Source organism: Eulemur rufifrons, chromosome 13 (assembly GCF_041146395.1).
Source record: "Eulemur rufifrons isolate Redbay chromosome 13, OSU_ERuf_1, whole genome shotgun sequence".
NCBI lineage: Eukaryota > Metazoa > Chordata > Mammalia > Primates > Lemuridae > Eulemur > Eulemur rufifrons.
Genome location: NC_090995.1, coordinates 15,673,142 through 15,685,628, shown reverse-complemented (window position 1 = coordinate 15,685,628; position 12,487 = coordinate 15,673,142). Strand labels below are relative to the sequence as shown.

At 52.2% G+C, this 12,487-nt stretch overlaps 1 protein-coding gene across 1 annotated transcript in view; it reads left to right on the top strand.

Annotated features, from left to right (window-relative positions):
- The window catches only part of FRAS1 (Fraser extracellular matrix complex subunit 1), a 302,789-nt gene that overhangs the window by 114,150 nt on the left and 176,152 nt on the right, over positions 1-12,487 (top strand). The window contains exons 5-9 of the mRNA XM_069485441.1: positions 431-590; positions 894-1,027; positions 5,446-5,529; positions 7,180-7,281; positions 8,171-8,362. Coding sequence (XP_069341542.1) covers positions 431-590; positions 894-1,027; positions 5,446-5,529; positions 7,180-7,281; positions 8,171-8,362 — 672 coding nt within the window. The remainder of the gene's footprint in view (positions 1-430; positions 591-893; positions 1,028-5,445; positions 5,530-7,179; positions 7,282-8,170; positions 8,363-12,487) is intronic.

The window sequence follows — 12,487 nt, the reverse complement described above, 5'->3', positions numbered from 1 at the left end:
GGAGAGCGGGAGAGAGAATGAAGGAATAATACGGGAACGAAGCAGGATGAAAAGTAAAGTCAGAAAGGAAACAGGTTGCTACTCAGACTGATGTGACTCTTACAAAGAACACAGTAAATATATGTATTTTTACTTTGGGCTTTATAAAATCTTTAAAATGATGGGATCAGGATGATTTTTATTTATTTATTTATTTATTTCATGTTTTCCAAGCACATAATCTCAGGGGTCATAGAAAGAAAGGTCGATTTATAAATGGGTCTCTGACTTGGGACATGGCAAGTCCTGTCTCAGCCTTGGGAGCTCAGAGCCTTGTTCCTCCTCTGCCGAGTTCCAGCCTTGGTTTGCGTCAGAACAGGATGTTCCTTGTGGCTGAGTGAAAGCCTGTGTTCGGTCACTAATGTTGTCCTTTCTTCTCGCTGACACCCAGCACGGAACCGAGTGGGCGTCTCCCCCGTGCAGCGTGTGCTCCTGCGCCCATGGAGAGGTCCGCTGCGCCCCCCGGCCGTGCCCCCCGCTGTCGTGCGGACCCCGGGAGCTGGCCTTCATCCCCGAAGGGAGCTGCTGCCCCGTCTGCGTGGGCCCTGGGGGTGAGTGTGAGCTGCGGGAAGGACCCTCTCTGCCCTGGGGTTCCCATGCTGACACCCGGCTCTTCCCGCTCTTGCTCAGTGTGGTTGGACGGTCCCCAGCCCTTCCTTGTTAGAGCCAAGGTGCAGCTTTGCACCTGGCAGGGAGAGCGTGTCACAGGGTGAGATCGAGCCAATGACGCAGAGCACGGAGCCCCCAGCAGGGGCCTCCTCCCAGGCCCTGACCCCTCACCCCGCTGGCCCGTGCAGTCAGCCCCGGGACCACCCCTGCGATGTCCCCGGTAACCGCCTGCTTTGCCCTTCCAGAGCCCTGTGCCTACGAAGGCCGCGTGTTTCAGGACGGGGAAGACTGGCGGCTGAGCCCGTGCGCCAAGTGTGTGTGCAGAGATGGCGTTGCCCAGTGCTTCACGGCCCAGTGCCAGCCTCTGTTCTGTGACCAGGTGAGGACGACAACCTCGGCACGGTCCTCCGCAGGCGGTGGCCTCACTGCTGCGGGACTTGGAGTCTCTTCCGAGATTCTGTCCGAGTGTCCCTACACTTTGGAGTTTGTCCTTACACCTCTGCAGCACGTCTTCCACCCTGGGAAGCCACAGATGGGGCCGGTGACCAGCCATTGAGGCTGATTGTTCCATACGAAACTGAGCCTCGAGAGCGCACAGAACGGAGGGCCCAGCTCCGATTGCAGATGTTCTAAACTGCCAGGCTGCACATCTGGAGAACTTAGGAATATGATCGGGTTTCTTACTGTCTTTCAATACATAGATATAGTGTGCTTTTTAAAGACGTGTGCATATCTTTGAGCATGATCATCCAAATGTATGTGATTTAATTCTTTTGGGGTAATGATTCAGATTACCAAAGAATTTTCTCTGGGGATGTTTAAGGTAGTGGGATCTTGTTCTTCACTTAAAGCAGGTCTGATTTTCAGAACACTGGGATCTTCACCAATTTGGAAGAGAGAATCGACTGCAAATAAATGTGGTATACATGATATTTTATAGTTTCTTACTCTTCTAGAAGCTCCTATGGATGCCGGGGCAGTGGGCAGATAACTACGGAAAGAGTTTGCCTCCAGCCGAAAAATAGCTCATTTTTGATCTAAGGAAAAGCTGGAAGCCGACACTGAGTTGACACAGAGCAGTACTTTGTGTCAAATAGAACAAAATCGATAACATGGCGTATTGTGACAATTGGGGCAGTATTTTAAAGGTGACAAAAGGCAATTAGACTAGAAATGCAAAATGCCAAATAAAGGGCAAATACGTCTATTAATAACAGAAAGACTCGGCTGTTTCCCGCACCGACCACGTACTGTGCTCACGTCTCGTGTCCCGGTTTGTCACCGGGCGCTTCCTTGGTGCAGGATCACGATGGCCCCTGGCGGAGCTGTGCGGCCTCTCGCGGTGCTGCTCCTGCCTTGGGAGGATGCCGCAGTGTCGGGGCACTTTGATGCAGCCCGTTCAGGGATTCGTCCCCTTGTGCAGTAATTAACAGTTTGCTTAATCAGCCGTGTCAGGAAGGGAGGGGCGGAGGGCCCGAGGGAACCTCCTCCGGGCATCTCCTGCTTTGCGTCTTCAGAAACACAGTCACAGACTGCAGATTAGGGGACCAGACCTTGGGGATGACGGAAAGTGCTGTTTCTCACCCTAAAAACATTAAACATAAACTCCAGCCTCATGCACAGTATTCACTCACAGTTTGCATCGATGTGCATGATTAACGTAAGACGATGAAATTTGGTACCATGCTTTAGAGCTAATTAATATGCAAGCATTCTGAAGGCTTGGAAATAGACTGATTTTAATCGCTCTTGTATCATTAAGTCTATATTTTTGCCATGACATATTTTTTTTAGAAACCCAACTGTCAGATCATTTAGAACCGTTTTTCCTGACTTAATGTAACTGTTGCATGTTGGATGTTCTGAGGATGCAGAGGGAGCTATGTAATCAGTGCTGCTGACGGAACAATCACCCACTTTACCAGCACCAGCACCAGCACCGCATTTTGGGTGTTTAATAGGTACTTTGTAATTCTCAAGCTGTTGTCATCATTTCCATTTTACAGCTGATAAAAGTGAGGTTGAGAAAGGAAACGTAACTGTTTTAGTTACTACCGTAGTTAGGAAGTGTCAGCACGTCTAACGGAGGCAGCTCTTTCTCACAACCTCAGGAGGCCACACCTGACTCACGCCTTTAACCATCATGCTATGGTGCCTCCCAGCATGATGAATTATGTACCATTGTGTGCAATAATAATCACAATAATAATGTTTGCTAACATTACAGAGCATAATTTCAAGCATTTTGTGTGCATTTGTTCATTAAATATGAGGAAATCACAAGTAATTCAGTAGAAGTGTATTTCTAGGGCTTGAACTCTAGAAAAATTTTCAACCCGTCTTCAAAGATTTTCATCTTTTTTTAATGTAAGGGTTTTCTAAAAATTACAAATGGAATTTGTACACATTAAGGAAAGTTTGGAAAATGTAGATAAGCGTCAAGGAAAACAGTCGCCCCTATTTCCCCCATTTGAAGAGACCATGATAGATTTTTGGGGGCTGGGGGGTAATTCATCCCATCCTTTGGTGGGCAAATGTGGGTATGTTTGTTTGCATCGTAATTACTATAATGGTGTTTTAGAAGTTGGTGGTAATTTCTGACAAGAGGAGAAATTCCTATGTTCAAATCAGGGTTATTCTTTCAAGGAGGGACGTAAATTCATGCTGAACTCGCTGGCTCTGAGCTCGGTGCAGGCGCCTTGGGGACAGAGCCGCTGGGAGGCTCGTTAAGACGCTCTGATGAGGGTTGTTCTTGACAGTTATTAACCACTCGTTTTTCCTCCCCATTCCTCATATTGACTAATCTGAGTAGTTTGAACTTCGTCTTGGATATTTTTTCAAGCAGAATAGGTGGTTGGTAAGTCTTCTGAGTGTGTAAGTGTTTGAGAATTATTTTCACGTTGCCTTCTTACCTGGAAGACAGTCTGGAGGGATTTAAACTTTGGAAGGACCATAATCCCTTCCCGTCCCAACCCTACAGACGGCTTTCCACTGAGTTCTCGAGCTTGGTGCCGTGGAGGAGAAGTCTGAGGTTCATCTGCTTTTTATTCTGTTACGTGCAGCTCACTTCTCGTGGGTGCCCTGTTGTAGGATGCCGCCTTACCTTTATAACTCAGTGTCTCTCGGGAGGTCTCCAGGTGAGGTTTCTTTGCATGTGTCTTACCTAGGGTATCGTGGAGCCCCTTTGAGACAGGATTACAGCTTTTGAAATGTTTCCTCCAGTTCTGGCTTTGATGAATCATGTCTGTTCCAATTATGCTCATTTCTCCAGAAATAGCTACGACTCTCAGATTTCTCCCCTCTCTTTCCCTCTTTATAGTCATGTTCTCTTTCACCATTTTGCACTTTGGGACTTTCCTCTGCTGGGGAGAGTTTCTTAAGTTTATATTTAGTGCCTCCAATACTGATTTTAATTTGAAAATTTTGCTTTAATTTTCTTTTAATTCTTATTTCTCCTATGATTGGTTCTTCTACTTTTAAAAAAATCCCAATGTTTATTCCTTATTTACTGCTTCCTGCTTCTGTTTAATAAAGGCTGCATATTCTTGCATCTTACTGAATTTGCAAAATAGCTTTTTTAGGGGGTTGGGGGAGATGGGGATCTTGCTGTGTTGCCCAGTCTGGTCTTGAACTCCTGGACTCAAGGGATCCTACTGCCTCAATCTCTCGAGTAGCTGAAATTATAGGTGTGAGTCCGTGCATCCAACTTGCAAAATGGCTTTTAAACACTTTCAGATCCTACAGTAAATAGCCTTCAGAAATCTGCTGTTTCTCTGAATATTCAGAATGTTATTTCTTTCTCTTTGAATGGGGTTCAGGACATGTTACCCCAAAATATAGCACCTTGGCATATTGCCTATTTTAAGCAGAAAGAATCTGAGCAAACAGCAGGAGCAGGAAGGTCACTATGACCTCCCCCACCCCCGTCTCCCCGAAGCAGGTCATAAAACCTAGGGAGGATTCTCAGACCTTGTCCTGAAGCCCGTTGTGTTGTAGCCGTAAGACTCTCCTCCAGGGGTGCTCTCCCCGACTCAGGACAGAAGGAGCATCCTTACCTGCGAGTACACAGGGACACAGGGAAGAATCTGGACAGACAGGCCTTGCTGCATTTCTCTCATGACCATTGCAGCTACTCTGCCCTGTTGCGTTTCTCCGTGGCTGTCCATTTTTCAGCAAAGCTACTGTAAAAACACTCAAGTTTGTTTTTTTTTCATGTTAAGGACCTCCTCAGTGCACACACATAAATGTGCAGATTCACATAAAGACGCAAAAGAATAGTAAAGTAGCTCATAGTGAGAAGGATGCCTTCACTTTTGAGTTTAGCGGGAGAATGAATATTCCTAAGCCTCAGTCTGGCTGGTGCTCTGAGTGCCAGCACCAGGCATTTACCGTCACCAGGTCACCTGTGTGACCACAGGGAAGTTACACAACCTCTCTGGTCTTCATGGTTCTCATTTGTAAAGCAAGGCTAACAGCATCTGCTTCATAGGGTCATACAAGGCACTCAGGGCAGTACCTGGTAAAAACCAAGTACTATGTTTATTATTATTTGTGCTTTGTTTGTTTTTGGAGGAGGACAGGACTGGAGGCATGTGCAGACGCCTCAGGGGTCGCCCTGGCCTTGGGAGGGCTCATTCCTGTCAGAGCCCCCGGTGACTAACAGACGCTAAGGGAGAGGAAATTGCCGCTATGGGTGCTCGAGGCACGGGATTTAGTTGGCTGTGAATAAAGTCTCCCACTGTTGTGGGTTTTATTAATCTCTCTATCTGATGGATTGTTCCTTTTTTGGGTACCAAGGATGAAATTGTCGTCCGCCTGCCGGGAAGATGTTGCCCAGAGTGCTCGGCGCGACCCTGCTCCGCGGCCGGCCAGGTGCACGAGGTAACGTCGACGTCCCCACGCGGGCGTCGTGACACGCGTCCTCACACGGCTGCCTCCGCCCTTCCCACCACCGTCCCCCACCCACACGTCCGGCTCTGCCAGGACCAGTGACTCGGTACCTGAGCGGCTGTTCCTTCTCTTCACGGGAAGCCTTCGTGCAAAGATCCCGTTGAAGGGGTTGGAAACACCAAGGAAGGTGCTGGCCGTGAGCCTGGGTGAACTCGCTGTGCCCACGTCCCGAGGGCGAAGGAGGCCTCCCCTGGTCTCCGTCCGTGTACACGGGGCTGTACGGCTCTGGGGTGTCCCTCTGCGGTGGCTGGGTCTGACGCACGACACCCAGAGACGATCCCGCCCGACGCCCGCCCTTACGCCGTGGGGGGGGGTGGTGGCAGCGGGGTGGGGGGGGAGGGGAGCTGTCGGTGGTGGAACCTGTGAGCCCCCCGGTGCTGTCGGGGCAGCCTGGGCGACTGTGCCTGACACAGGGTCACCAGCCAAAGCCGAGCTGAGCAAATCGAGTGAGTGAATGTTCTGCCTGAGCAGCGCCCAGCTGAGCCAAAGATCACCTCGCTCAAAAGCAAAGAACACATAAGACATCCACTCAGCTACGTCCCTTACTTGCCAGCCACGCTAAGAAAGACTGAATGGGAATCAGGATTGTGACTCCTGGCAGAGAATCTGGAACTGAGAATTGGGGGACGGGCGTCTCACGGATTCCAGAGAGGTGTCCTGAAGTCTGAATGAAAATGCCTGACTGGGAAAGGACTTTCGTGTGCTGGGTCTGCGCTGTGACACAGCAGCTGCACGTGTGGCTTGGATTGCATGTTCACGGGACAGGACTGTGCCAGACCCATTCCTCTCTGAAGGGCCAGGCTCGGTGTCTGCTACGGTGTTTCTGCCTGCAAGTGACAGAAACCCCGCTCTGAAAGTGGCCGCAGGGAGGACACTCACTATTTCGCATGACCAGACGTCCAGAGGTGGGGCAGCCGCAGGGGGCTCCGTTCCGGGCTCGAGGACGTCTCGGGGATCTGTCTGCCCCGCCGTCCCCCGCGGCTGTCCCCAGCACGCTGGCATCTGCCCTTCCTCCCGTCCCTCATGTCCTCGCGGTGGCTGCATCGACTGCAGGCGGCCCCTCCCGGCACAGCCGCTGCTCAGGGCTGCTGGAGAGGGTGGGCTTTTCTCCGTGTATGTGGGGGGAGTGTTTTCCTTGGCCCCCACCACGTGAGCACATTTCCCGGGAGGTCCCTCAGGAAGGACGGGGACAGTGTCCGCGCCATGGCTGCACGGGAGGCGGGAGCCCGCAGTCCTGGCCGAGAGGAAGAGCTGAGCAGTGGTCACTCGTGGGCCAGCGGCAGGTCCTCCTGTCCCCCTCGGTGTCCCCGAGGCCCCCGTGTGCTGGGGGCTCAGAGAGGGCCCTCGGCACAGCTGTGCAGTGGCCACAGCAGAGTGAAAATCAACGCAAAGTCCTCTTGGGACGTTTACTGGCTTGTTTCTTAGAGGCCGTTTCCATCTAAATGTCACCGTCTCTCAAGAGCACGTTCGACGTGGCTCAGTTGAGAAACGCGCTAGAGGCTGGGAGTCCTACGTGGCTGCGCTGCTGGTGGATGAAGGCCATGTCTGATTTTCCACGTTCTTGTTTCCTTCCTGGCTCAGCACGGCGAGCAGTGGAGTGAAGACGCCTGCACCACCTGCGTGTGTGACCGGGGCCGGGCCAGGTGCCACCGACAGGTCTGCCCTCCGCTGAGCTGCCGACAGGTGCTGGAGGGCTTGCTGTTCTGCCTCTCATTTTGGGTCGTGAGGAAACGCATGTCGTGGTCCCGTGTGTCCTTTGAGGGTTCGAGCGTCTCGTGTTCAGTGTTGGTGAAGACCTGCCAGGCTGCCTCCCGGGACGGAGGGACGGAGGGTCGGGGCCCCTGTGGGCTGGGGCGGGGGGGGGCAGCCGTGCATGGCCTTGCTGTCCTGGTCCTGCCTCCCGGGACGGAGGGACGGAGGGTCGGGGCCCCTGTGGGCAGGGGCGGGGGCAGGGGGCAGCCGTGCATGGCCTTGCTGTCCTGGTCCTGCCTCCCGGGACGAGGGTCGGGGCCCCTGTGGGCGGGGCCGGGGGCTGGGGGCAGCCGTGCATGGCCTTGCTGTCCTGGTCCTGCCTCCCGGGACGGAGGGACGGAGGGTCGGGGCCCCTGTGGGCGGGGGCGGGGGCAGGGGGCAGCCGTGCATGGCCTTGCTGTCCTGGTCCTGCCTCCCGGGACGAGGGTCGGGGCCCCTGTGGGCGGGGCCGGGGGCTGGGGGCAGCCGTGCATGGCCTTGCTGTCCTGGTCCTGCCTCCCGGGACGGAGGGACGGAGGGTCGGGGCCCCTGTGGGCGGGGGCGGGGGGCAGCCGTGCACGGTGTTGCTGTCCTGGTCCTGCCTCCCGGGACGAGGGACGGAGGGTTGGGGCCCCTGTGGGCGGGGGCGGGGGCAGCCGTGCACGGCGTTGCTGTCCTGGTCCTGCCTCCCGGGACGGAGGGACGGAGGGTCGGGGCCCCTGTGGGCGGGGGCGGGGGGCAGCCGTGCACGGTGTTGCTGTCCTGGTCCTGCCGCGTTGGCTCTGGCGTCTCCCTGTCCCCTGACGGCTGTCCCCTCCCGCCGCTCTCCCCGCTCCCTCAGGGCCAGAGCCGGGCTCGGCGCCCCGGGCACTGCTGCGAGGAGTGTGTGTCGTCCGCCGGAAGCTGCTCGCACCAGGGGGTCGTGCGGTACCAGGACGAAATGTGGACAGTCCTGGCCTGTGAGTTCTGCACGTGTGACCGCGGCCGGGTGACCTGCCAGCGGGCGGAGTGTGCCGCAGTGGCGTGTGCACAGGTAAGATGCCAGGCGTTTCCGTCTGGACGGTGGCGACCCTCCTGATGGGGGGGTGGGCCGCACCTGAGCCTCCGTCCTGGCAGCGGAGCGGGTGGCAGACTGCTGGCCCATGCTCCTCGGGACCTTGTGGCGCAGAGATACTTGTGGTGTGAGGGGAATGTCACTGCTCGGGCCAGCTGGGAGCAGCCCAGGCGCTGTTAGCTCTCGGTGGTCTGGTCCGATGGGAAGCCCCAGGCCAGGGACGTGGGAGGGAAGAACGTGACGTGGGACGTCAGCCCATCGGGCAGCGCAGCTGGACCTCGTGGCTGGTGGCCCGCCCAGCTGGCCCGGCCGTGACACGGGGCTGCAGGTGGCCTGGCCGGGCTCCCGTCGCAGCCCCCTGGCAGGGTTTGGGGGGAAGGGGAGCCAGCACCTCGCCGCTCCTGTGGGTCAGGGAAGAAATAAAATCGTTTCTGGTTTTAGGAGAGAGCAAGGGGGACCTCATAAACCATTAGCTCTGTTGGCCTCTGTTGACTAGTGCTGCCTGCAGGGTTTCTAGAAGCTTCTAACAAAGCAGCGTCTGTTTGGCCTGCACATGTATTGTATATGGTAGGGAAATTACTTTTTTTCCCCCTTTGAACTTGGTCTCGACCCATTGCAAAACACATTGCTTTTAAAGTTGTCTCCTTCTCCGTCCCGGCTCCCATCCGCCCTCCAGCTTCCCTCCGGGCCGTGGACTCGGGGGACAGGACTCGGGGACAGGAGCTCGGGGGAGCCGAGGCCCCAGGAGTTGGTGACGGCGTTTTTCTCCCCAGTTCTGCCCCCGACATCCCAGCTCCCGACGCCGGGGCTGAGGGGGAACAACCTGCTACACGAGGCTGTTATTTTTCACTTCGCCGCCTCCTTGTGGATCTTGGCGAAGATGAGACGTGTTTGGGTAAAGAGGGTCTTGCCGTTTTGCAGATTTATACCCCCACTCCCCACCCCCGCCTCTCACTGCTCTTCTGTCTTCATGTCACGGGGTCAGAACGTTGGATGAAGGTGAGAAGGAAACCTCACCAGGGCCTCTTCGTCCCCTCGGGCTGAGGCCAGGCTTCCGTGCCCGGGCAGTTCACCCGTGGGATGCCGGGTTATTTTCCAAAGTCTTAACTTATCAGCTGTCCCAGGAATCATGGGAACGTGGGAGCGGAGATCCTGGTAGTGTAGACCCTCTAACCAGCTGCTTCCGGTCAGATCTGAACAGTCTCAGTCCCAGAAGATAATTCAGCCCGTTATCCCCTAAGCCCCAGCGCCTGTCTGTCCACGGCCGTCCCCTGTGACCCCTACCTGTGGGGGCACAGGCCAGTCCTTCTCGTCCGTTCGTAGGAAAAGTGGGGAGCAGCTGCCAGAGTGGGGGGCACCTCAGTGTTCCTCCAGTCACCCCTCGACGCTAACCCATCCCTGTCCAGCCCCTCCCCGCCATCTTTCCCTTCGCGGATCCGCGATTTCCCACGCCGGTCGCCTCTGTCTGCAGATCTTCACTCAGCTGAACCGCTGTCTTCTAGTTACCTCCATGGTTCCCAGACTGTCCAAGCCCCACTGGGCTCTAAACTGGAAATGCGGCCAGAAGTGAAATTTCACCCAAAATCGAATCTGATGGACAGCACCCCTCAGCCTTCTCATGCTCCTGTCGGTGACCTTGTGGAAGGCTGACGCAGCAGCTTCCTGACTTCTTAGCTTATGTCACTGGTGGCAAAAAACTAAATGAATAAAAACACATGTTCTAACTTCAAGAATTCCCAGGCTTTGGGGGAAATCAGGTATGAAAACAGCAATTATAATACCGGGTGGCAGCCAACGATTATGGAAATAATCGTGAAATGCACGGGAGCTCCCGGAGGAAGTGACCGTGTCTGCCAAGGGCACGTGTGTTACTGCCGGTGTTTTTATTCAGTTCTGCCCCACCTGCCTGCCTCCTCCTCTAAATTACCCAGGAGATTTGATTCCTCGTCTTGGACACCCAGTGTATGCACATCACCAAAAGGTGCAGAGAAACAAACTTCTAGAAGAAGAGGCAAAATCACGCAGCTTCACCACGGCGATCGTTATCTCTGTGGTTACCAATAGCAACGGTCTGAACAGCATGGGAACCAGCATACACGTTTTCTTTGTTAAAACAGGAGAAAAAGGCATGACCCTTGTCTTTGATATCTCACACCAAATCCCTACACATTGAAACAAAAAAATAAATCGATGGTAGAATAGCACAATAGGATGGTTTCTATTTTTCTATATTTTATGATGTCTTTGAACATGAATTCAGGTGAAGTTAAAATTATCTTTTTGAATAAAGGACCTCACATTCACGTCAGAGGCGAGAAACGGTGAGGGGGCTTGAAGCTTACGGTAAAATGCGTGGAGGAGGGTGGGTGGGCTGTAAATGCCAGCTGCCTTTTCCTTCCCCAGTGGGGCTGACGCCCCCCGGGGAGTGTTTCCTTTTCCAGTGGGCAGGTGAGTCTCAGCGCGGTCTTTGGTCTGGTGGACGTAGGTACGGTTAGGTGGGGAAGCGCGGCACCTTCTACCTGGCCTACGCAGCAGAATCCTTTTAAAAAGAAAATAATGAGTTTTGTTCCACAAAGCCATTGTGCTCAAAGCAAAGGTCAAATGCCAACTGGAGCGAGCCCCTGTCACAATGAGCTGACTGTTTGGGCCTTCGAGGCTTCTGCCACAAGCAGCAGCTCTACCTGGAGCTTCGCACTTCGCCAGAACTGAATCCTGCTCCCCAAGAGCAGGGCTGGCCGTTACTCACAGCAGTGTTTGTGGGCTCAGAACAGCCTTCTCTGCCCCATCTGGGGGAGGCGGGCGCCCTGTTCAGTGTTGTCTGTCTGTGTGGCAGCGGGTAGTCAAGACTCTCTCATGCGTTTTGTGTTTAACAGACGTACATATACTCTGTCTTATTTCAGAACATTGTTGTAAGTGACTTAGACTCCATGCATATAAACCCCTTTATGTGCTTTGGAAGCAAACTCAGTGTGTTTCTGGGTTATGCCTTCGCCACCAGCCAATTGTCACGTCTCTGCGAAACAATCTATATGTAAATGCGCCTTCTCTCCATGGCACCCACACGGCTCTCTGCCAGCCTGATTGACGTGAAATTCTGATGGGCAGAAATCCATACAACTCTCTTCTCTTTGAAATATCTTTTTAGACACTATAAAAAGTTATAATCATTTATGTATTTTTGTGTTGCTTTCAAAAGCTTATATTTTCCCTCATTAAAATGATGCATATTCATTCTAGAAAATTTTGAAGACTCAAGAAGGAGTAGAAAAGAGACGGGAAAACCTATCCACAGTGATACCACAGCCTTCCAGGGCATCCAAGGGCAGAAAATGCTTCCATAATATCTGTCTTTAGTGCAGTGTTTATGTTTAAACATAAAATATCATCGTGATTATTCTGTTTATGCAAATTTACATTATTCGTTTTCATTTAACGTGGCTTTTGTCCTTTTAAATAGAATATAGACTCCAAATTAAATATTAACTATTTAGAGAAAAGAAATATTACCATTCCTTAGAAAGTAGATACATCATTAGAAAGTGGGAAGTGCTCTAAAAAATACTCTTTGGCCTATAGATATGTTAGTGTAGAATACTAGCATATAGATGAGATGTTTGTGAATACATATGAAAAATTGTAAACAGAGATTGTATTTTTAACAGCGGATTCCCTGGGAGATAGGACTTCAGTGAATCACACTTTCTAAATTATGGAATTTAGAATTATTAAAACACTGCAAACATTTATTTTGTAATAAGAAATAAAAATTTTAAAATGTTGATATTGAGCAATGAAAGTAATAAGACTTTGAAAGTTAAACATCTACCCTCCAAATGTGGCATAATTTTATAATTTTAAAAATAATTTTGATGTGAGTTGGCCAGCAGTAAGAATTTCAGAAGATTGAGTAAAAATTAGTTTTCTACCGTTTAATTTATGCCTGAGACTGCATCTGCAAATGAAGGGATGTCTGATTTTGTATTCAGGAGGAAACGTTGGTTTGATTTGAGCACTGTTAATGAAACCAAAGTCACAAGTTCCAACCTTATATCTTCAAGATAGCGCAGTCTTTTCTGAAACTCATAATTTTCCAAGACTATGACA